This window comes from Pelodiscus sinensis, chromosome 3 (assembly GCF_049634645.1).
Source record: "Pelodiscus sinensis isolate JC-2024 chromosome 3, ASM4963464v1, whole genome shotgun sequence".
Classification (NCBI taxonomy): Eukaryota; Metazoa; Chordata; order Testudines; family Trionychidae; genus Pelodiscus; species Pelodiscus sinensis.
In genome coordinates, this window is record NC_134713.1 from 42,167,766 (window position 1) to 42,189,562 (window position 21,797).

General features: G+C 43.9%; 1 protein-coding gene across 1 annotated transcript; it reads right to left on the reverse strand.

Moving 5' to 3' along the window:
• Nucleotides 1-801: 801 nt before the first annotated feature.
• KLHL31 (kelch like family member 31) lies at nucleotides 802-13,602 on the reverse strand. Its single transcript, XM_006137739.4, has 3 exons — nucleotides 13,410-13,602; nucleotides 9,507-10,710; nucleotides 802-2,848 (listed from the first exon to the last, which is right to left on the reverse strand). The coding sequence occupies exons 2-3, from the start codon at nucleotides 10,676-10,678 to the stop codon at nucleotides 2,116-2,118; spliced, it is 1,905 nt and encodes a 634-aa protein (XP_006137801.1). The 5' UTR covers nucleotides 10,679-10,710; nucleotides 13,410-13,602; the 3' UTR covers nucleotides 802-2,115.
• Between the last annotated feature and the right edge of the window lie 8,195 nt (nucleotides 13,603-21,797).

Consider the following 21,797-nt stretch of genomic DNA (forward strand, 5'->3'; position numbering starts at 1 on the left):
TCTTAGCTGAAGTGTGTATAAATCTTTATTAATAACAGGATGTCTAGATGTCAATAAGAGGCATATTTCAGAGGAAATTGGGTATGCATGTCTCATTGGCAATGAAAACTAACAGCAGTTGCATGTTTACTTGCCTATGCACAGTGATGCAACTAAGAAAGCAATTTGAGAGTAATTTGTAGAGAGTAAGGATGAAATTCTGGCCTTGCAGAAGCCTATGACAACACCTTCATTGACTTCCACAAGATTTCACCCTAAGTCTTTGGCCAAACGCAGTAAAAAGTCACATTCCAAGAAGAGCTGTGTTCAAGACACCACAGAGAGTGTTAGGAATGATCTAGTTATTACATAGCCCTCTCTTGAGTGAAGGGGACTGGATAAGATGACCTATTGAGGTCTTTTCCAGTTCTATATTTCTATGATATACAATGGTAAGGCCAGGAAAAGCAGGATACTGTGCATGTGCCTGGTAATGGAGGCATCCAAACATCCCATCATTAATAGTCTGGATTCCATTTCAATCCAGAGTTTTACCTTAACACTCACTGTTCCCCACCCAAATCTGTGCTTTGAGCCAAATCCTGTAACCTTCTTAGTCCTTATTTCTTAATCCAATGGAAATTTGTTGGACTGAGCAGAAAAGATGATTTTTGTATCCACTCTGCTTTTGACACCAGTCGCTCCAGCTGGCTCCAAGTAAGTGTTCTGTTTCCTTAGGTTCTTAATATGGGACCCTCCAGGCTAGGTTTCTTTTACAGCACAGAAGACAGTGAAACTTGGAGTATACAAATGTGTAGTGTGTTCTTCTGCTGGTGGAGATGTATAGAAGCAGGACTATTGATAGGCTTGCCCCTTCCATTCCTGCTGACCTTGTACCCTGCAGAGTCCCCACGGAGTGGTTTCCAGTGAGTATGTAACAGAAGTGGAATCTCCCCTTCTGAAGCTATAGACTTGCCTGTGTATGTGGAGGGGGACAGAGTAGCCTGGTGCCCTAAGCAAGGCCCTCAGGACTGGCCCATAATGGATATAAGCTTATGTATTTGTAGTTTGGCTCTTGAAATCCCTGTCACAGACCTACCTATAAATAATTTAATGTCTGCATTGTAAATCAGAGAATCTAATTCAGGGACAGGCAATAAACAGCCCACGGGCCAGACTCGGTTTGTCAGGGTTAGCCCCTGGTTGGCCTCCAGATGCTTTATTTACCTGAGCATCTGCAAGTATGGCTGCTCGCAGCTCCCATTGACTGTGGATTGCTGTTTCCAGCCAATGGGAACTGTGGGAAGTGCCATGGACCAGGACATCACTTCCTGCAGCTCCCATTGGCTGGGAATAGCAGTCCACAGCCAATGGGTGCTGGAAGTGGCCGTACCTGCAGATGTGCAGGTAATAAAACATCTGGTGGCCCACTGAGGGATAAGACTGGCAAAATGCATACAGCCCACAGGCCGCTTAATGTCCACCCCTAATTTAGTGTCGGAAAGAGAGAGAGAGAGAGAGAGAGAGAGAGAGAGAGAGAGTGTTTTCAAGATTTGTTTATGGACATCACAGCTCAGAAGGGAAAAATGTATATTTCATATTTGATATGTGCAATAAATTGTCATTAAGTATCTTTTGCAATATATACAATCTATAAAATAGAACAAAACTGACCAAGTTTATGATGCTATGGCATATTACTAACTTGTGGAGATTTATTAATAATACTTGGCTTTTCCCTTGTGCCTTTTATCCCAAGGTCTTAAAGCATTTTAAAAACATTAACTGATTATTGTCCCTATTTTGCAGATGATGAAAGGAGGACGAGGAAGCGTTTTGCAAAAGGTAACACAGCAAGTCTGTGGCAAAGCTAGGAACAGGAATGAGTCCCTGTTCTAAATGTGGCATAACATTCTATTTCCACTAAGTAAATTCACTGTATCTTAAAGATGTTTTTTCATACCATGTCTTGTAGAGATCATGAAAATTGGCCAGTTTTGTAAAATAATTTTTTTTTACAATTGTAATTTCTCCCCTCCCTCCCACATGAGAAGAGAAGGCTACTTAAAGGGTTAACCACATAGCTGTGCAAGTAAATATTTTATATTTATTCTTGTTATAACCTAATTATAATGTTTAGATACTGACTGGCACAGAAGATACTGAGCTAGCCCTGGATTCCCTTGTTTTGTTATTGGGCATGGCAATGGTACAACAAGATACTCCAACAGTGGCTTCAGGCAACTCATCTTCCTCAATCCATTCATTAAGATCTGGATTATAGCACTGAATGCACTTCTTATATTTCTTTTCTATTTCATTCCAGCCACCCACCAAGTAAATTTTCCCATTAAGAGTTGAAGCACCTGCAGTGCTCACTCCAGTCGGCAGGGGAGCAGCATAGCTCCACTGGCCAGCATGAGGATTGTAGCACTCAACAGGGAGGACATCAACCCTTTCACCCCGACCTCCCAGTTGGGACCCACCCATGATGTAGACCCTCTCACCAAGGGAAACAGCACAGTGCCATCCTCTTGGGGTGCTAAGGCTGGACTTGTCCTGCCAGCTGTCAATGGTAGGGTCATACATACACACAGAGCGGGAGTAAGCATTATTTATGTAACCTCCAGTGACCAGGATTCTACCATCAATGACTGCACTGGCATGACAGCACCTTGCCACCTCCAGTGGTGCCTTCATTTGCCACTGATTAACTGCAGGCACATAGCATTCAACTGAGGACAGACACCCTTCAGAATTGCGACCACCCACTGCAAAAAGGAGGCCATTGAATACACTCAGGCTAAAATGGGTGCGCTTCTGATTCATATTGGCCAGGTGAATCCATGTGTTGAAACGAGGATCATATCTGGAAGCATTAAGAAAAGAGAATAACTAATGCATTCAAAATACTCAAATATTTCCATGAGAAGGTCTACCCTTACAATGTCACATCTGCCGCTCTATATAGTTAAAATCGTGGGGCTTCTAAATCACTGGTCGATTTTTATTAGCTGACTATTACAGTTCATTTGAACTGAAAGATGTCGTTCTTGTTAGCTTTCAATAAAATAGGTTTCATTCTTTAGAAGGTAAGAAATGTGTCAAAAATAGTTTTGTCAAAAAAATCTAGCATAATTTGATCTAATTACCTTCAGTAATTTGAATTTAAAAAATCAACCTCTTAAGAACTTTGGAAAGTGATTAGTGTGTCTATAGTACAGCATCTATATTTTTAAAAGTTTTTTTTTTTTACTATTTATGTTTACCTCAAATGTGTCTTGTAATACACATCTCAAAATTTTGCATGACTGGCCTTTAAAGGTGACATAAGGCTCCTTCATAATAAATACAATGATATATTTATTAAATTTGTTCACACACAATATATGTTGTACTGTACATATGGTTGTTTAAGGTCATGTGGTCGTTTAAGGTCAGTATTGCCGCCACTGAAGTCAGTTAGAATCTTGCCATACACGCCAGTGTAAGCAGTACTGTGCCTTTTGGCAGTAATAATTAAGAATTTATATGACACTTTGCAAGTATTTCTATCTTCAGAGTTCTATACAAGCATTTTAAACTGTATATTTGCTATGTCAGTAAAAAGATGCATTTCAAATATTTAGGGCCAACCTGGCAACTACTTGCTAAAGCAAAAAATCCTTACTCAAGAGAAAGTTTTATTAATTTCATTCTGACTGTTACTGCAAATTCTTATTGATACTATCAGGTCATTGTACAAACCAGTTTTTACAGTGCATTATATTAAAGATGCAGACGAGTATTTAAAAATTGTCAAGGATCTGATGAATACACGAAAACCCAAGCATAAAAGCTCATAAACTAATTTTGATCTTCAAAAACAAAGAGGAGTCCTGTAGCACCTTGAAGAATAACAGATTTATTTGGGCATAAGAGTTCATAAGAGTGGGTAAAAACCACTTCAGTGCTTTCCTGCCACCCAGCAATAAAGGCAGCACAGAAGTAAGGATAGCAACACCATGATTCCCCTACAATAACCGTGTTCTCCTCCTCTCACTCCCCTTTTGGGTTGGGACCGCAGTTTGTGAAACACTGGTCTCCCCTGTGAAATCTGTACAGAATAAAGTAAAAGTACACTACAGCTCAGCTTTTGTGGATGAAACCAAATTTCCCAGCCAGCAGCAGTGCAGAAGTAAGGATGATAATACAGGCAGTCCCCGAGTTACGTGGATCCGACTTATGTCGGATCCGCAGTTACGAATGGGTTTTTTCTCACCCTGGAGGACGGGAGCGGCGGGACACCCAGATGCGCTGCGGTCCTGCCGCCCACGTCCTCCAGGCCGAGAAAAGCTGCTCCACGTCTCCCTGGTCTGCTGTCTCCAGCAGACCAGGGAGACGCTGAGCAAAGCCGCAGAGCACGCGGGCAGCGGGACAGCCCAGACACGCTGCGGCTGTCTTTGCTCCCCGTCTCCCTGGTCTGCTGTCTCCAGCAGACCAGGGACATGGGGAGCAAAGCCTTGGAGGACACCAGCAGCGGGACAGCCACGGCGTGTCTGGGCTGTCCCGCTGCCCACGTGCTCCGCGGCTTTGCTCCGCGTCTCCCTGGTCTGCTGGTCTGCTGGAGACCAGCAGACCAGGGAGATGCGGAGCAAAGCCGCAGAGGACCTGGGCGGCGGGACCACGGTGCATCTCAGTCCGCTGTCCGCATCTCCCTGGTCTGCTGGGGGGGGGCAGCTAGTGTGCCTCCCCCCCGCCCCCCCCAGCAGACCAGGCTTTTCTCCGGAGGCCTGTGGTAGAGCAGCCGGGGCGCTGCCGGTTGGTCCCTCAGCGCCATTCTGGGCGCTACTGGACCAACCCGGCAGCACCCAAGCTGCTCTGCCCCAGGTGATTCAGCCGAGGAGCGGCGCTACTGGAGCAACCCAGCAGCACCCCAGCTGCTCTGCCCCAGGCGTCCCCAAGTCAGCCGCTGCTGAAACTGACCAGCGCTGACTACAGGAAGCCCGAGGCAGAGTTGCTCTGCCCCAGGCTTCCTGGAATCAGCCGCTGATCAGTTTCAGCAGCAGCAGCTGACTTGGGGATGCCTGGAGTTCTTAAGTTGAATCTGTATGTAAGTCGGAACTGGCGTCCAGATTCAGCCTGTTGAAACTGATCAGTGGCTGAGTCCAGGAAGCCCGGGGCAGAGCAACTCTGCCTCGGGCTTCCTGTAGTCAGCCGCTGGTCAGTTTCAGCAGCGGCTGAATCTGGACGCCAGTTTCGACTTACATACAGATTCAACTTAAGAACAAACCTACAGTCCCTATCTTGTACATAACATAAGGGGGAGGGATAGCTCAGTGGTTTGAGCATTGGCCTGCTAAACCCAGGGTTGAGAGTTCAATCCTTGCAGAGGATTTGGGGCAAAAATTTGTCAGGGATGGTACTTGGTCCTGCTGTGAAGGCAGCAGGCTGGACTCCATGTCCCTTCCAGCTCTAGGAGATAAGCAATCTCCATTATATTATTTTAACCCAGGGACTGCCTGTACCATATACATGCCATTCTTACTTGTGCACTGCTTAAAGTGACCAGGGCTATGTCTACAAAGCAACATTATTTCATAATAGCTAGCATTATTTGGAAACAACATAGTCCGTGTCTACGCAGCAGGCAGTTATTTTGACATAATGTCAAAATACTGTCAAGCTGGAGGATTTCTTACTCTGACTCCTGTAACTTTCATTATATGAAGAGTAAGGGAAGTTGGAGGAAGAGTGTTTTATTTTGAAATAAGTGCTGTGTGGTCATCACCAAAACTCAAAATAAGCTATTTCAAAATACGTTATGCAATTGACGTAGCTCAATTTGCATAGCTTATTTCAAGTTAAGTCCTGTTGTGTAGACGCGCACCAGATGTCCTGATTTTATAAAATAGTAGTAGAGATGTAGCCATGTTAGTCTGGTCTTGCTCAAACAAAAGACAAGACTATGCAGCAATTTAAAGACTAACTCCTAATATCATTATCTCACAGGGTATGCCTACACTACCACCCTAGTTCAAACTAGGGTGGTTAATGTAGGCAACCGGAGTTGCAAATGAAGCCCGGGATTTTAATTTCCCGGGCTTCATTTGCATCTCGCCAGGCGCCGCCATTTTTAAATGTCTGCTAGTGCGGACTCCGTGCCGCGTGGCTACACACGGCACGGACTAGGTAGTTCGGACTAGGCTTCCTAGTCCGAACTACCGTTACTCCTCGTGAAACGACATAGTCCGTGAAACGAGGAGTAATGGTAGTTCGGACTAGGAAGCCTAGTCCGAACTACCTAGTCCGTGCCGTGTGTAGCCGCGCGGAACGGAGTCCGCACTAGCAGACATTTAAAAATGGCGACGCCTGGCGAGATGCAAATGAAGCCCGGGAAATTCAAATCCCGGGCTTCATTTACAACTCCGGTTGCCTACATTACTACCCTAGTTTGAACTAGGGTGGTAGTGTAGACATACCCATAGACACTAACCTCCCCCCCCCCCCAATCCTCCCTCTGTTCTAAAATCTGATTTGTCAATTTTATATGTGTTCACTTTTTCTGATTGTATCCCTTTGGTATATATGGTCATGCCAATTTTCTTCCACAATTTGATCTGAGGAAGTGGGTCTGGCCCACAAAAGCTCATCACCTAATAAACCATCTTGTTAGTCTTTAAAGTGCTGCATAGTCCTGCTTTTTTGATTTTATAGAGACAGTCATGATATTTGGGTCTTTTACTTATATAGGCACCTCTAACCCCCAGCTCTGTCTTGTAGTGAAGTTGTTTTACCCACAAAAGTGTATACTCAAATAAATCTTTTAGTGTTTAAGGTGCCACAGGACTCCTCGTTGTTTTTGCAGATACAGACCAACACGGCTACTCATCTGTAACTTTGATCTGCAATGCAAGTCCTGTGCCTATCAATCATCATTGCACATGATCAAACACAGAAAGTATTTATAACTAGGATCCTACCAAATTCATGGTCATGAAAAATGCCTCTCAGACTGTGAAAGTTCGTTTCCCCCATGAAAACTGGTCTTTTGTGTGCTTTTACCTTATTCTGTACAGATTTCACATGGGAGACCAGCTTTTCACAAACTGGAGGCCCCAACCCATAAGGGAAGTGTAGGGGGATTACAAAGTTATTGTAGGGGAGTGATAGTATTGTTATCCTTACGTCTGCATTTCCTTCAGAGCTAGATAGCTGGAGAGCACAGGCTGCTGGCCAGATTACAAGCCCTAAAGGCAGTGACCTACCAACTGCAGCCCAGAAGTAATGATATACATGCCATTCTTACTTCTGTGCTGCTTAAGGTGAATAGATGTCTGCTTAAGGTGAACAGATGTCCTGATTTTATAGGGATAGCCCTGATATTTGGGGCTTTTTCTTATATAGGTACCTCTTATACACTCTTCTCCCCCTCCCTGTCCTGATTTTTCACATTTTCTATCTGGTCATCCTAGCACTGCTGCTGGCAGCAGTACTGCTTTCAGAGCTGGGCTTCCAGCCAACAGATGCCAGTCTTTGGCCACCCAGCTCTGCAGGAAGTATCACTGCCAGCAGCAGCACAGAAGTAAAGGTGGTAGTACCATTAACACCCCTTTCCCTTGCACACAATAGTCTTGAGAGTGCCCCACAACCCACTTTTGTTTCAGGATCCTTATTGTTACAATGCTGTGAAATTTCAGATTTAAATATCTGAAATCATGAAATTTAAAAATTGTAAAATCCTATGACTTAGAAATTGACCAAAATGGACTATAAATTTGATAGGGCCCTATGTATAACTCTAGGCTCATGATGTAGATGGAAAAAGCAGGGTATTTCAAGGGATGATAATCTGTTTTATACTTATGATATTATATTTAATTTTCCATGACAGGGGAAAACAAGGAAGAGCTTGAGCTTCACATTATGAAAAATCTCCAAATAACATTCCATGTATGATTGATTCTGCCTATTAATATGCATGATCTTTTAGGCATTTCCCTTTCACTGCTATTCAGTTTAAATAAGATTTACGTGAAATTAGAATCTTTGTTTCTTAACACCCCAGTTAGTCACACAGGGTAGCACCAACTGGAAGTTCAAAATTTTAAACATCACCACAACAATAATTTTTGAGGTCACAAATAGAAAACCAGGACTTCTCTGGAAGGATAAAAGGTGAAGCAGATAAATTCTTAGGCCTGCATGTTCCTGTCTTCAGAGGTGTACAGAGACCAGCAGATGGGCAGAGCTCACATAGAGAAGGAGATGGGGATAGCCTCTTGGAGGGGAAATGTAAATAATAAGAGTTAGCTCTTGTCTGATACTTTTCACCCTTATCTTTGAAAGCAATTATACAAGTGCAGAGAAGTGAAGAGACTTGCTCAAGGTCAATGGCAGAGCTAGGAATAGAACCCAGGTTGGGTCACACGGACTCCTGTGACTATGTGGTGGTATTTCATCGCACTGTTTAATTTCCACCATGCAGTCCACATAAAATACGTGTGGGCTGAGTTCTGCTGTGTAAAGGTCAGGCAGAGCCTATAATGAGGAGGAGGAGTTGGGAACATGCAACATTCTGCTCTAGCAAATTCACATAAATGATGAACCAAACAACAGAGGAAATTAGTGCTTATTTAGTTCTCTCTGTACACTCACTGATCACTCTCTTACCAGGGATTATTTAGGCATTAATGTGGGGGTGGGGACTGTCAGGACTGTCGTGGATAGCTGCAAAGTAACAAATGTGTGTGCTGGGAAGCTGCTCAAAGAGAAGACAGCCACACAAATTATGCTTAAAGTGTATTAGATATACACTGAGATCCATGAGTTTTTCCATTACCAGTCCATTTATAGGGCTATAATGTGCCATTAATTTTTAGGCAGAACACTTTTAATATCAGTAGAACATTCCTTTTCAAAATCATTTAACCCCAGGACTTTAGGTTGAACTCTGTATTCTACATTGCTGCCACATATGTAGTTCTAGGAAGACAATGCACTGGAATTGCACTTCTTTAGAAACTATGCTGTATTTTGTGTATTTGACACAGGTAGGAACAATATAGCATTTAAGAAATAAAGATACTGCTTCTAAACCTGTGCTGTGAAAAAAGTAAAATAAATGAAATATTGAACATAAAAAAGAAACAGAATTATTTCTTTAAAATGTTCTTCAAAGTTTTCCACACTCATCAATAGCTCTTGAACTTAAAGAATTCTTGCCTTATTTGTTCTGTCATAACATTAATGCTACTTACAATTTTCCTGTATTTTTATTTTTAAATAACCATCATTCATTTAATTTTGGCTTGAGGTAGACTTTCTGATTTGGAGGTGTTTTTCTTTATAAATTTGTGATTATGGATGGAAATTTTGCATGATGTTAGTCACACATTTGCAACAGTTAAAATTTTAAATAGCTCTAACATCCTTTTTCTTCTCTGCTAATAATCCTATTTGGTATTGCTAAATTTTGCACTCAAGCTTGGATTTGCTCCTGCACAATGAGGAAACTGCTTCTTCTTCCCTTATAAATAATCATTTACCTGCAAAAATTGCTGACAGCATGCTTGGCCTGGTTCCTGGCATCATTCTGGTCTTCACCACCAGCAACATAGAGAAATCCATCCATTACAGTCACACATTGATTAAAACTTTTAGCAGGCATTTCAGTAAGCTTCTTCCATCCATTTTCGGGATCTCTGTATAAGATGTCTCTGCTAAGGGACTTTTCTGTTAATGCTGGGCGGCCCCCAACAGTGACTAGGACTCTGAAACCTCCTCGAATCCTTGTTCTTCTAGACTGCAGTGTATTCTGATTAAATGGAAGCAAGTGGTAGTTCATGGCATCTACCAGAAGTCGATGGCAGTCTGCATCTTGCATCATTCTTGGTATACTTTGAACATAATTGACTAGATCTTGAGCAGAGATGGTACCAAAACGAATATTGCCCAAGAGATCTGCAGCATACTTTGCTCTTTTTTGGTCAAATTCCAGCCATTTTATTGCAATCTGGAACGCAACAATTTCAGAAGGCAACTGCAAATCGTCATCTGCAAGGAGTTCATTGATCTGATCAAAAGTAAGTTTTAAGAACTGATCTGTTTCGGAAAACTCAATGAAGTTGTCTCTAATAAATTTCTGTGCTGCTTCCTTGGTATTTTTTAGTCCATAGGTCTCTGCAATATTGGCAATATACATGCAGTTCTCAACACTGATTTCTTGCATCAAAAACTCAGAGCACATCTTTACAAGGGTGTGAACCTGAAGATAGACTGCTGTGGAAATGATACTGCCTATTGTGTAGAGAGAGAGAGTGAGTTTTCCAGTATAAGCATAGGTGATAACAGTGGCTAGGCCCAATGGGGATACATCATTGAGATCCACTCTTTGAGTAGATGGATCTTTTTTTAAGATGTTATGAAAGTAGTTGCTGCATGAAGCCATTACCACCTTGTGAACACTGAACGATTTGGTTTTGGTACCAATCATCAAGTCACAAAGAAAATTTTCCTGCCTCATTCTGCTTAGCCCTTCCAAGAGATTTGGGCTATATGAAGAATCAGACACCTCAGCTGAGATGCAGCTGAAACCATTCCCTCCGTCTAAGATGCCATTCAAGCCATTTAGTTTACTTAGTGGACCATCCTCCACAATTATAGTCATCTCATTGATATCGCCTTTGTTCTTTTTGACATTCTTCTTTTTAGGCGCCATGACTGCAATGGAGTATCACAGCCAAGTGCTCACTAAAAAATACAATGGTAAAGTTTAGCATTACATTTCAGTGATAAGTATTTAACATCCCACTGATAATGGAAGCCTCTTTAAGAACAGAACACAACGTAACATATCTTACTACGGCTTGGAGACTTAAAATTGTGTGTTTTATTAGTCTGCATTGGAGTGTGGTTGCTAATAATGAATCTGAATATGATTCTTCTGGAATTATAGTTATATATCAAGAAGGCATTTAAAATTAACTGTTGTTCATAACAAGATCACAAAAATCAAATTTCTCCAATAATGTGCTTAGGAGGTATATTCAGTGGCATTGTAAGAGTTCCCTAAATCCAAATTTAGAATAGTTTCTATTTCTCAGAACTAAAATGAGTTTGTCTAAGTATAAACTTTAAAAAAATAGAATAATATTTTAAAGACAGGACCCAGAGCTATAATATATTTAGGAAAAAAACACAGTTCGGATTCTATTATTGCTTTCAGAAGTGCTATTCCCAATTTAGGAGTGATGTGAGTTCAGACTGACACACAGAAATTAAAAATGGGAAAAGTTTTCCACAAATAAAGAGTATGAAATTTATTGGTGGAAATTGTATTTTAGGCATGGTTTTCTGTATTTTTAAACTGAGGATTTGAACCTAAGTGCTTCCAGGACTAGGACTCTAGATTTATTAGGCTTGTGGAATACTATTTTCATGTCATTTTCACAAATACCCCACTACATATAATTTATTTTGAAAGCTTTCCTAACTCTATATTATATTGTCCATAATTTGAAATTACGGTGCTTATAATTTCAGCATCAATTATTGAGGATTTTCTGAAAAAAGCCTAACATTGTTTTGTAAAAGAACATGTGCAAATTGATACAGATTTAGCAACAGGTATTATTAGTTTTAAGAAGCCATTTCTCAGTGTAAAGATAATTCTTCACTTTCACATAATGGTAGATTGTTTAAATTATGCATATAAACTTTGGCTAAATTCCTGCTCTCATTAGAGTCAGTGCTCAAACTCTGGCAGAATTCAGTGGGAGAAGGCCCTGTGTGTCCTTCAGAGGAGTTATTTCAGTTACAAAATATATGCAAATAGACATTATTAAAGAAAGGTTGTGGTCTTGATTAATAGAACGGAAGAGCCAGTGACTCTAAACAAATACAGCAGTGGTCCCCAACCTTCAGAGGCTCCCGGGCGTCCGGGAGGTGGGGCCACTCACGCGCCGGGCACCCGGGAGGTGGGGGCCACTCACACGCCTGGGGCCGGCACCGGCGCCGCTCGAGCACCGCGCGCCCAAGCGCCTGCATGTGCCCCGGGGCTGGGGCCGCCCGAGCGCAGCGCACCCAGCACTGGTGCGTGTTGCGCACCTGGGGATGGCGCCTCCCGTGCGCCAGGGGCGGGGCTGGCCCAGGTTGTCGGCGGGCGCCCACGAATGCCCCAGCGGGCGCCATGGCGCCCGCGGGCACCGCGTTGGGGACCACTGAAATACAGCATTATACCTAAGTTACATTATTTTCTTGCATTTTTACACAATTTCCTCAAATTCTGATCCTAACCCCACAGGCAAGGACAGAACATGGAGGAATGCTATGTAATGATAAAATAAGAAATGACATTATTTACTAGATTTTTTTAAAATAACTAAACCTCTCCAATAATATTTCTTTGTAAAATATCATTGTATCCAACTCCCCTAAAGTGTGCAGTTTATAATAAGTCAGCATTTTAATTATAGAAATCAATGGTTAGTTCTGCTACGAACTAGCCTTATTTCCCCCTGCTGTGTGATGATCGTGTGCAGTGCGAGAGAGGCCCATGTGTGCTGAAAACATCAGTGTCTCGGTGTCATTGCATGCCAGAATGAGCTGAGATTCCAAAATGTCTCCTTGCCAAAGAGGGGGGTCAGCTGCTCCCCTTCTCCCTGCCCACCCGGCTGCATTCCAAGAGCTGCATCTGTTGAAACCTATCAGAGACAGTTCTAGGAATAGTAACACTCACACAGCAGCTTGCCATTTTAAGACAGGTTCAATTTAAGGTGTATTTGCCATTTTGGACACACTTTATTGTTTCAAATGACAGTTTGCAACCTATTTAAATACAGAGAATACTCTCTATATTTCATTCTTTCATACTGAAAAAGATACCAAACTTTGGATATGTTTACATACTCTATTCACAAACTTTATAGATGGTTAGACAATATTATCTTGGCTACCATAACTGTTGCTTTAAACAGTTTCAGAGATACTTAAACTTCATAAACTTTAACACATGTGCCATTTGGTTTATGAAAACAATTGAAAATAATTTTAGATCCAATAATTTTAAATATCGCTTGTTATTAAAATAATTCTCCAATTTTCCTTGCCATATACTTTTCTATCAATAGAAATGTAATGAGTTAGTTTATTTCATAAGCAGCTACTGAGTTAAGTTACAGCTAATGTAAAAGCAAAGAAACATATCAACCAATATACCATGAAAATATCCTAATTTTATTTATAAGTTTTGCAAGCCTCAGATGCTTTGCTTTCTACAGCATTTTGCCTTTCCATAGACAGAAGAGGTCACATTGAGTTTAGCTGAGGAATAATTCACGCCAAAGGACAGTCCAGGTCCAAATGGACAAATGTTCTAGATACAGAAAAAAACCCTATCTTAGAAACACTATGAATATGACCAGCATGTACAGCAGCAGGAGCAACCTTACCTTCCTCAGCAATGCGCTGTCTACAGCTGTCCAACCAGGTGTTAGTAGGAATGTTGGTTCCTAGGAAGAATGAGGAGAGAGAGAATGAGAAAGAGAGAGTGAGAGAGAGAGATCAGAGGCCTCCTGACAAGTCCCAGCAATTGTGAGGTTTCCAGCGTGACCCTTTGCTGTCACAGTGAATAAAAGAGGCTGGTATCTGAGCTCTGAGGCCCTTTAAAGTGACCCCTCCTTCTCCTCCTCCTCCTCCCCTCTCTCTCTCTTTCTCTGCCATCTAAGGGGGTTAGGTTTCCTTTGCTTGCCTGACTTTTAAAATTAAGGGAACAAACTTGTCTCTTAAATGTAAACACAGATGTGCAAGGGAAATATTGGGCAAGCTCCTGGAAAGGGCTTTCTCATCCATCCAGCCTCATGCTAGCCTCTCTGAGAGAAACTGTTTATAACTGTATTATTTGTCCCAGATGAACAAAATACAGCCTGATTCAGCCTCTCTCCACCATCCACAGTGTATGTTTCTTTCTGCCACTAAGAATTTAAGTAAATACAGGTCGTCGTCATCACAATAGTGTTGTGGACTCCCATAACATAACTGTATTGACATTCCAAAAATATATAAATAACCTTCTCCCCACAAGACAAGGGATCCTGGTGGGGGAACTAGTAATGGGATAATGAGCCCTTCACTGATTAATGGTTCAAACATAGATCATGATTCTGTCACTGAGTTTTACTCAGAACATGAAGATTTCTTTGCAAACCTCACAGTGGAACATATCTCTTCCTCATGGCAGTGGTGACCAAGAACAATTACTATAAGTGACTTGTGTAAATTGAGTTCCGTTCCTAGAGAACAGCTCCACATCTCAAAAACAAATGTCACCAGCTAACATTTTTCAGATAATGAATGGACACAGAATTCTTGCACTTCCACAAGAAGTATCTCCAGAGCAGGGTTCATACAGTTGAGAAGGGAGTTGTTCAGGGGAGCTTGCAATGCCACTCTTGGTCTTATTTCTGTATTGAGCCTCCTGAGGTACATCAACACTCATCAGCAATAGCCTTACTATAATCCCAATCTGTCCAAAATGGGAGACATCCAAACATAATACTGGTTTAGGTACATGGTACTCTTTCCTGAGTTCTTACTGAACCAAATCCCTGTCTTAATATTTATTTAAAGCATGAAAGATATAAGTATAGCAATTTGCATTATAATTAAATTAACCTTTTAAAAAATCCACTGCATACAATGAACTCAAGCATTTTTTGTGAAGAGTCACTCATCTTCACAGATTTAAGGGACAGCTTGACTCCATTCAACTCAGTGGCAAAGACCCCATCAAGAGGAAAGCTAATACTTAGGGAACTACCTACGACTCAGTTCATTGCTCTACCAAAGGCTTCCCATGTGACAATGGGCAAGCCATTGAATCTCTCTGTGCCTGACTTCCCCACTTCCACTTTACCTGAGTGTTGTGAAGTTAAATCCATTAGAGACTGGGAGGTGTTCAGATTCTACAATCATAGACGCATAGAATCCTAGAACTGGAAGGGACCTTAAGGGATCATCGAGTCCAGTCCCCTGCCCAAGGACAGGGAGGACCAAGCATCACTAGACCATCCTTGGTAGATGTCTATCTAACCTGCTTTTAAATATCTTCAGAGATGGAGATTCCACAATCTTCCTAGGCAATTTATTCCAGTGGTTAACCACCCTGAGGCTGTGTCTACATCAGCGCAATCTTGCGCAAAAGCAGCTGCTTTTGCGCAAAACTTGCTGCCTGTCTACACTGGCCACGGGTTCTTGTGCAAGTACACTGACGTTCTAATGTATGAAATCAGTGCTTTCTTGCACAAGAACTCTGATGCTCCCGCTTAGGAATAAGCCCTCTTGTGCAACTGTTCTTGCGCAAAGGGCCAGTGTAGACAGGCAACATGAATTTCTTAAGCAAGAAAGCCCTAAGGTTAAAACGGCCATCAGAGCTTTTTTGTGCAAGAGAACTTCCACACTGGTATGGATGCTCTTGTGCAAAAGCACATCTCTTGTGCAAATGCACATGCCAGTGTAGACACTCTCTTCTGGAAGAGTTTTTGTACAAGAACTCTTCCGCAAAAGAGTTCTTGCGCAAGATCATGCCAGTGTAGATGTAGCCTGACAGTTAGGAAGTTTTTACTAATGTCCAACCTAAACCTCCGGGCTGTGTCAACACTGGCATGAAATTCCGGAACTGCTTAAAACGGAATACTATTCCGTTTTCAGTTTTTCCGGAAAAGAAGCATCTACATTGGCAGGCTGCTTTTCCGAAAAAGCCCTTTTTCCGGAAAAGCGTCTGTGGCCAATGTAGACACGCTTTTCCGGAAAAGACTACTGGGCTGTCTACACTGGCCCTTTCCCGGAACAGTGTTCCGGAATAAGGACTTATGCCCGAGCGGGAGCAGAATAGTTTTTCTGGAATAGCGGCTAATTTTGTACAGTAGAGCATCGTTGCTTTTCCGGAAATTCAAGGGGCCAGTGTAGACAGCTTGCAGCTTACTCCGGAAAAGCGGCTGATTTTCCAGAATAAGTGGCCCAGTGTACACACAGCCCCCTTGTTGCAGTTTAAGACCATTGCTTCTTGTCCTATCCTTAGAGGCCAAGGAGAACAGTTTTTCTCCCTTCTCCTTGTGACACCTTTTTTAGATACTTGAAAACTGCTATCATGTCCCTTCTCAGTCTTTTCTTTTCCAAACTAAACAAGCCCAATTCTTTCAGTCTTCCCTCATAACTCATGTTTGCTAGACCTTTAATCATTCTTGTTGCTCTTCTCTGGACCTTCTCTAATTTCTCCACATCTTGGCATCATCTGCAAACTCAATAAACAATGATGAGAGCCATATAATTATCACAGATAGAATGGGAGTCAGGATTTGACCTTCTGTCCTGTTGCTGTGTTACCATCGAGGGGTAAAATGCCAAAGTATAAGAGAAGATTGTTGTACTCTAGCATCAGTAAATGCATAGAGAAGGCTTCCAATGCCAAGACTGGCCCAATCCATTATCTATAGCACCTCTTCTGAGAGAAACTCCTCATCCATTTATGTGACCTTGGCATGGATGTATTGGTGGACTTCACCATTTTACTCTTCCCACCCAAAGGAGAGAAGCTTTCTAAGACATTTGGGCACAAGGTATAGCTTACCCCCACCCATTTCACCTACTCAAACCCTAGTTACAGTTGCTTGTTAAACAATGCACCGCTTACTTAAGAAAAATAGGTACCACAAAGTAAAGCATTTACTCTTCCTAATACATAGATTCATATGCATTTCCATCAATATGTCAAGTCACTACAGTTTTCTGAAAATTCTCACTAAGTGAGTGAAACCTATTGAGTGGACCAGATTCTCATCTGTATTTGGAGTATTTGAAGGAGTGGGATGGGTAGAAAGGTGCCTTTTGTAACCAACTATTCCTGGCTTGTCCATCCACCAGGCTGTAGACTAGTAAATAGTAACTGCCAATGGCCTTCTGCAGTTGGATATCACTGGGGCATAAGGGACTTCCAGCCACATCATTTCCCCGGGATCGTTCCATGCTATGCCACACAGTAGAACTAACGAAAACAATTCTGTGTCACACCATCTGAGGATTCCAATAGGCAGAGAGGATTTTCCAGTGGCACTTAAAACAATCTTAATGTTGGACAGGATCTGGCTTGTTATATAAAAAAATGTAAAAAAAAATAAAAAACAAATGTTAACAGAACCACCACGGACATATGTCTAAAATGGTGTACTACTGTATTCCTGCAACTCTTGTCTTACTCCCCATCCCTATACCTACTGTGTGTCACCTTCATCTCTCATGTTTAATGATTGCAAGGTCTTCCCAAGTAGGAATCATGTCCTTTTAAATCACTTGGAAAGCACTCATGTTTGCTGAAGAATAATATTTTGAGGATATATCTGGACTTGTCCTTTCTAGCACCCTCTACTGGAGTATTTATATAGCCCTCGTGGAATTTTGTCTTCACTACATTTCTGGGACATAGGGAACCTTAACCCCAGTTCAGTAAAGGGGAACTGAGGTATAGTGTAGCTTAAGTAAGATCACACAGAAAGTATATGGCTGAATCAAAAAATGAATGCTACTCTTGAGTGCCCAGTGTTCTACCCACGAAGTCACCTTTCCGCCATGCTGCACATGGTAGGAGTACATTAATTATCAATTGCACCCAGAGCTTAATTTGTGCTGGGGCTGAGTCCTGAGATTGCAAGACTTGGTAGTTCATAGTCCCACCTCCTCTGAGTTTACTATCTCAGTGATGAATGTAAACCAAACCAACCAACCAACCAACCAAACCACCACCAACAAAAACCCACATAGCTTGAGCCCTAGCATATAACTGCTTGGCCTTGGCACATCTTTAATTACAGATTAAACACTGATGGCACCTACCCAAATAAATCTTTGTGAAATCATGGTTTCTTCAAAGCTTCCTGGGGTTTCAATGGTTAGTACAGTGTTTCCCAATTTTATTTGGCCACAGAACCCTTTAAAACTCAACAGAATTTTGCGGAACCCCTAATAACAGTCTTATATATGGAGTGTTTGAAGTATTCACTTTTTTCTTTAAAGTTCCTTCCTTTAGCCAATGATCCATGGGGAATTTTGGTATCAACAATTTAAACTCTATGTGTAGATACTATTAATATGTCATATTATTATTATTGACCAAAGTATTATTGTTATGTATTGTAGATATGTATATTAATCTATCATAGTCAATTTATATTTTTTAAAACAAGAATTTTAAAAAAATTTAAAAACAAGAAATCACACGACTATACTGAAGTAAAGTATTCACGAGAACACTGCCTGTGTATTCCCATACAAGCAACTGGTTTGACAGCTGAAGCTTCGATTTTGTCTAATGCGGTGCTAGTATATTCGTATTCAGTCACCCATGTGATCCACGCTCCTTGAGAGTGAATATGGGGATTTACAGTGGTATATAACAGGCGATTGCACCACTGACTGACTGTGCGCGCAGTGCTGAGTAGTGACATCGTCCCCACTCTCTGCCTAAGCTGGCATTACACAGGGACGCTTATCATGGCAAACAAATGAAAATTGTTTTCAATAAAATTCATAAATGCTTAAATATTTTTTTATCATAAAATGTTATTGTACAGGCAGTCCCCGGGTTACGTACAAGACAGGGACTGTAGGTTTGTTCTTAAGTTGAATCTGTATGTAAGTCGGAACTGGCATCCAGATTCAGCTGCTGAATCTGGACACCAGTTCTGACTTACATACAGATTCAACTTAACAACCTCAGGCGTCCCCAAGTCAGCTGCTGCTGAAACTGATCAGCAGCTGATTCCAGGAAGCCTGGGGCAGAGCAACTCTGCCTTGGGCTTCCTGTAGTCAGCCGCTGGTCAGTTTCAGCAGCGGCTAACTTGGGGACGCCTGGGGTAGAGCAGCTCGGGTGCTGCTGGGTTGGTCCAGTAGCGCGGCCGCTCCTCGGCGCTACTGGACCAACCCAGCAGCACCCCAGCTGCTCTGCCCCAGGCGTCCTGATTCAGCCACTGCTGAAACTGATCAGCAGCGGCTGAATCAGCACTCCTGGGGCTGAGCAGCTGGGGTGCTGCCGGGTTGGTCCAGTAGCGCCAAGGAGCGGTGCTGCGGGACCAACCAGCAGCGCCCCACCTGCTCTACCACAGGCCCCGGGCTTTGCTCCACATCTCCCTGGTCTGCTGGGGGGGGCAGCTGATCTGGAAGCGGCCGCGGGTTCGGCCCCAGGTCCTCCGCCGCTTTGCTCCCCGTCTCCCTGGTCTGCTGACTCCCGCAGCAGACCAGGGAGACGGGGAGTAGCTTTTCTCGCCCCAGAGGAAGCGGGCGGCGGGACCAGGCGTTCCGCCGCTCGAATCCTCCGGGGCGAGAAAATCCCCGTTCGTAACTGTGGATCCGACATAAGTCGGATCCGCGTAACTCGGGGACTACCTGTAATGGAATTTTCTCACAGAACCCTTATTTTAATTTCATGGAACCACAGGGTTCTGCAGAACACCATTTCGGAAACACTGGCATAGTGGAAGGGGTGGGGTCTACTTTGGTGGTGGAGGCAGCAAATGCAACTAAGGTATCCACAACCATTGCCTACCACAGAGTGGGGCTTAATTTGTAATGAAAGAGGTGCTGTGAGTCAAGCATAATGAATGATTCAGAATGATGCAGAACGTCCAGAGGAGCTGGCACAACTAAGCACTGGCTCTGGCCCTCGCATAGTGATGATGATGATGGCTGGGGAGGAAAAGGAAAGCAAAGGCTTTGTGTTCTTCACATCTGCTCCCTGAACAGAAGTTACTGGAAAAAAAACAATGTAGAGGGAAGAGATGGAAGAAATATGGGCTGCTTAGAGAGTTACAGAAGTAGGGAGTCCACAATTAACAAGAGGAGGAATGGGTCCATGAGAGCTCTGCTCCTCTAAGCTGGAGAAAAGGCAAACTGGAGCTGGGTGAAAACCTGTGGGGACAAAATAACAAGAGAACTGAGTTTCCCGGACTGTGTTTCGTTGGAGAGACAAAGTGCTAGAAGCCATAGTTTTGACTGGCCCAATTTGGGGGTAGAGACAAGCTGTGCAACTCAATCTGCACAGGCTCCAAAGCTTGGCTCTTTCTCTCAGGGTATGTCTACACTACCTTCCTAGTTCGAACTAGGGGGGTAATGTAGGCATACCGCACTTGCAAATGAAGCCCGGGATTTGAATTTCCCGGGCTTCATTTGCATAAGAGGGGCGCCGCCATTTTTAAAACCCCGCTGGTTCGAACCCCGTGCAGCGCGGCTACACGGGGCACGAAGTAGGTAGTTCGAACTAGGCTTCCTAGTTCGAACTACCGTTACTCCTCATTCCATCGTGGAAGCCTAGTTCGAACTACCTACTTCGTGCCCCGTGTAGCCGCGCTGCACGGGGTTCGAACCAGCGGGGTTTTAAAAATGGCGGCGCCCCGCTTATGCAAATGAAGCCCGGGAAATTCAAATCCCGGGCTTCATTTGCAAGTGCGGAATGCCTACATTACCCCCCTAGTTCGAACTAGGAAGGTAGTGTAGACATACCCTCACAGAAGTTGGTCCATTTCCAAAGCTATGTCCAGCCCTTCCCCACGTGGCTCTTTTTTGATCCTGAGACCAGCAGACCTGACAGATTTGCCAAGCCCCCAGCAAGATGGGGAAGGGAGGAGCTGCTCCACATCCTGGGAAGGGGCAGGGTCTCCGGCAGGTGTGGGGCTGGGGCCAGGCAGCTCACAGTGCCACCCAGAGAGCATCACACTTCCCCTCGGCAGCCCTCAACGCTGCTCAGAGCGCACCATGCAGCAGTGATTTAAAGAGCCTGGGGTTCTGGCCACTTCCACAGCAACCAGGAGCTCTGGCCCCTTTTGTATTGCTGGGCCCTGGGGCAGTTGCCCCCTTTGCACCTACCACTTATCGGCAGGCCTGCCTGAGACCCACCGCCAGGCTACAACAACACTGCCAACAATCCTGAGGTTCTTGACAATACAATTAATTGTTTTTCAAGCAGCTCGAAGACCAACTGGGTAGGGGAGAAAGGTGACGAGAGGTGCAACATGCCAAAGGCATGGAGAGTGATATGAGCCTAGCTGGGGGCCCAACTCCACCAAAATTTGGGGCCAGGTCTCTCCACCAGCCACACCTGCCAGCCAACATGCTCCCCCCACACATCTCTCAGACCCTTCTGCTGCCCCCAGAAGACGTAAAACAATCCAGGCCCCTTCCCTCACCAACCACAACTGGCTACACAGCTGGGCAGTTCCATGCCACTACCAGCACGTTCCCGCAGCCCCCTGTGTGTGTATCTCTGTGCACTGTCTCCACCTCAAGTGCCCCTGTGACTAATGGAAGGCTGCGGGGTTAGTGCCTCAGGGCAGCAGTGTGCAGAAATCCTTGCTTCTCCCATCTGGGTATCCCAGGTAAGCAGAGCTCCCACCACTCTCCTCCGCATCCCAGAGCCAGCGTCCCTTGCACACAAACTCCTCCTGCAGCCCTCAAGCTCCTTATCAGAGTTTGCACCCTCACCCCCCCCCCGCCCCAGCCCAGAGTCTGCACCCAGACTCCCTCCCACACCCACATTCCCATGCACCTCACACCTTCTGCCACCCAACTCCTTTCCTGAACCCCTCAACCGGGCCTCAGCGCTCAGCCTGCACCCAGCTCCCAAACTGCCCCCTCCCCCGCCCCAAGGTTTAGGCAGGTGTGAGTGGGTTGGGGGGAGTGCGGGCTCTGGGCATTACCAATATTCTGGACCCTGCCGTGGGAGAATCTAGGGGAAAGGCTGGCGGGGAAGGGGGCGCCTCGAGGGAGAGAGAGTGGAAAGCGCCGCGGGGGCACCG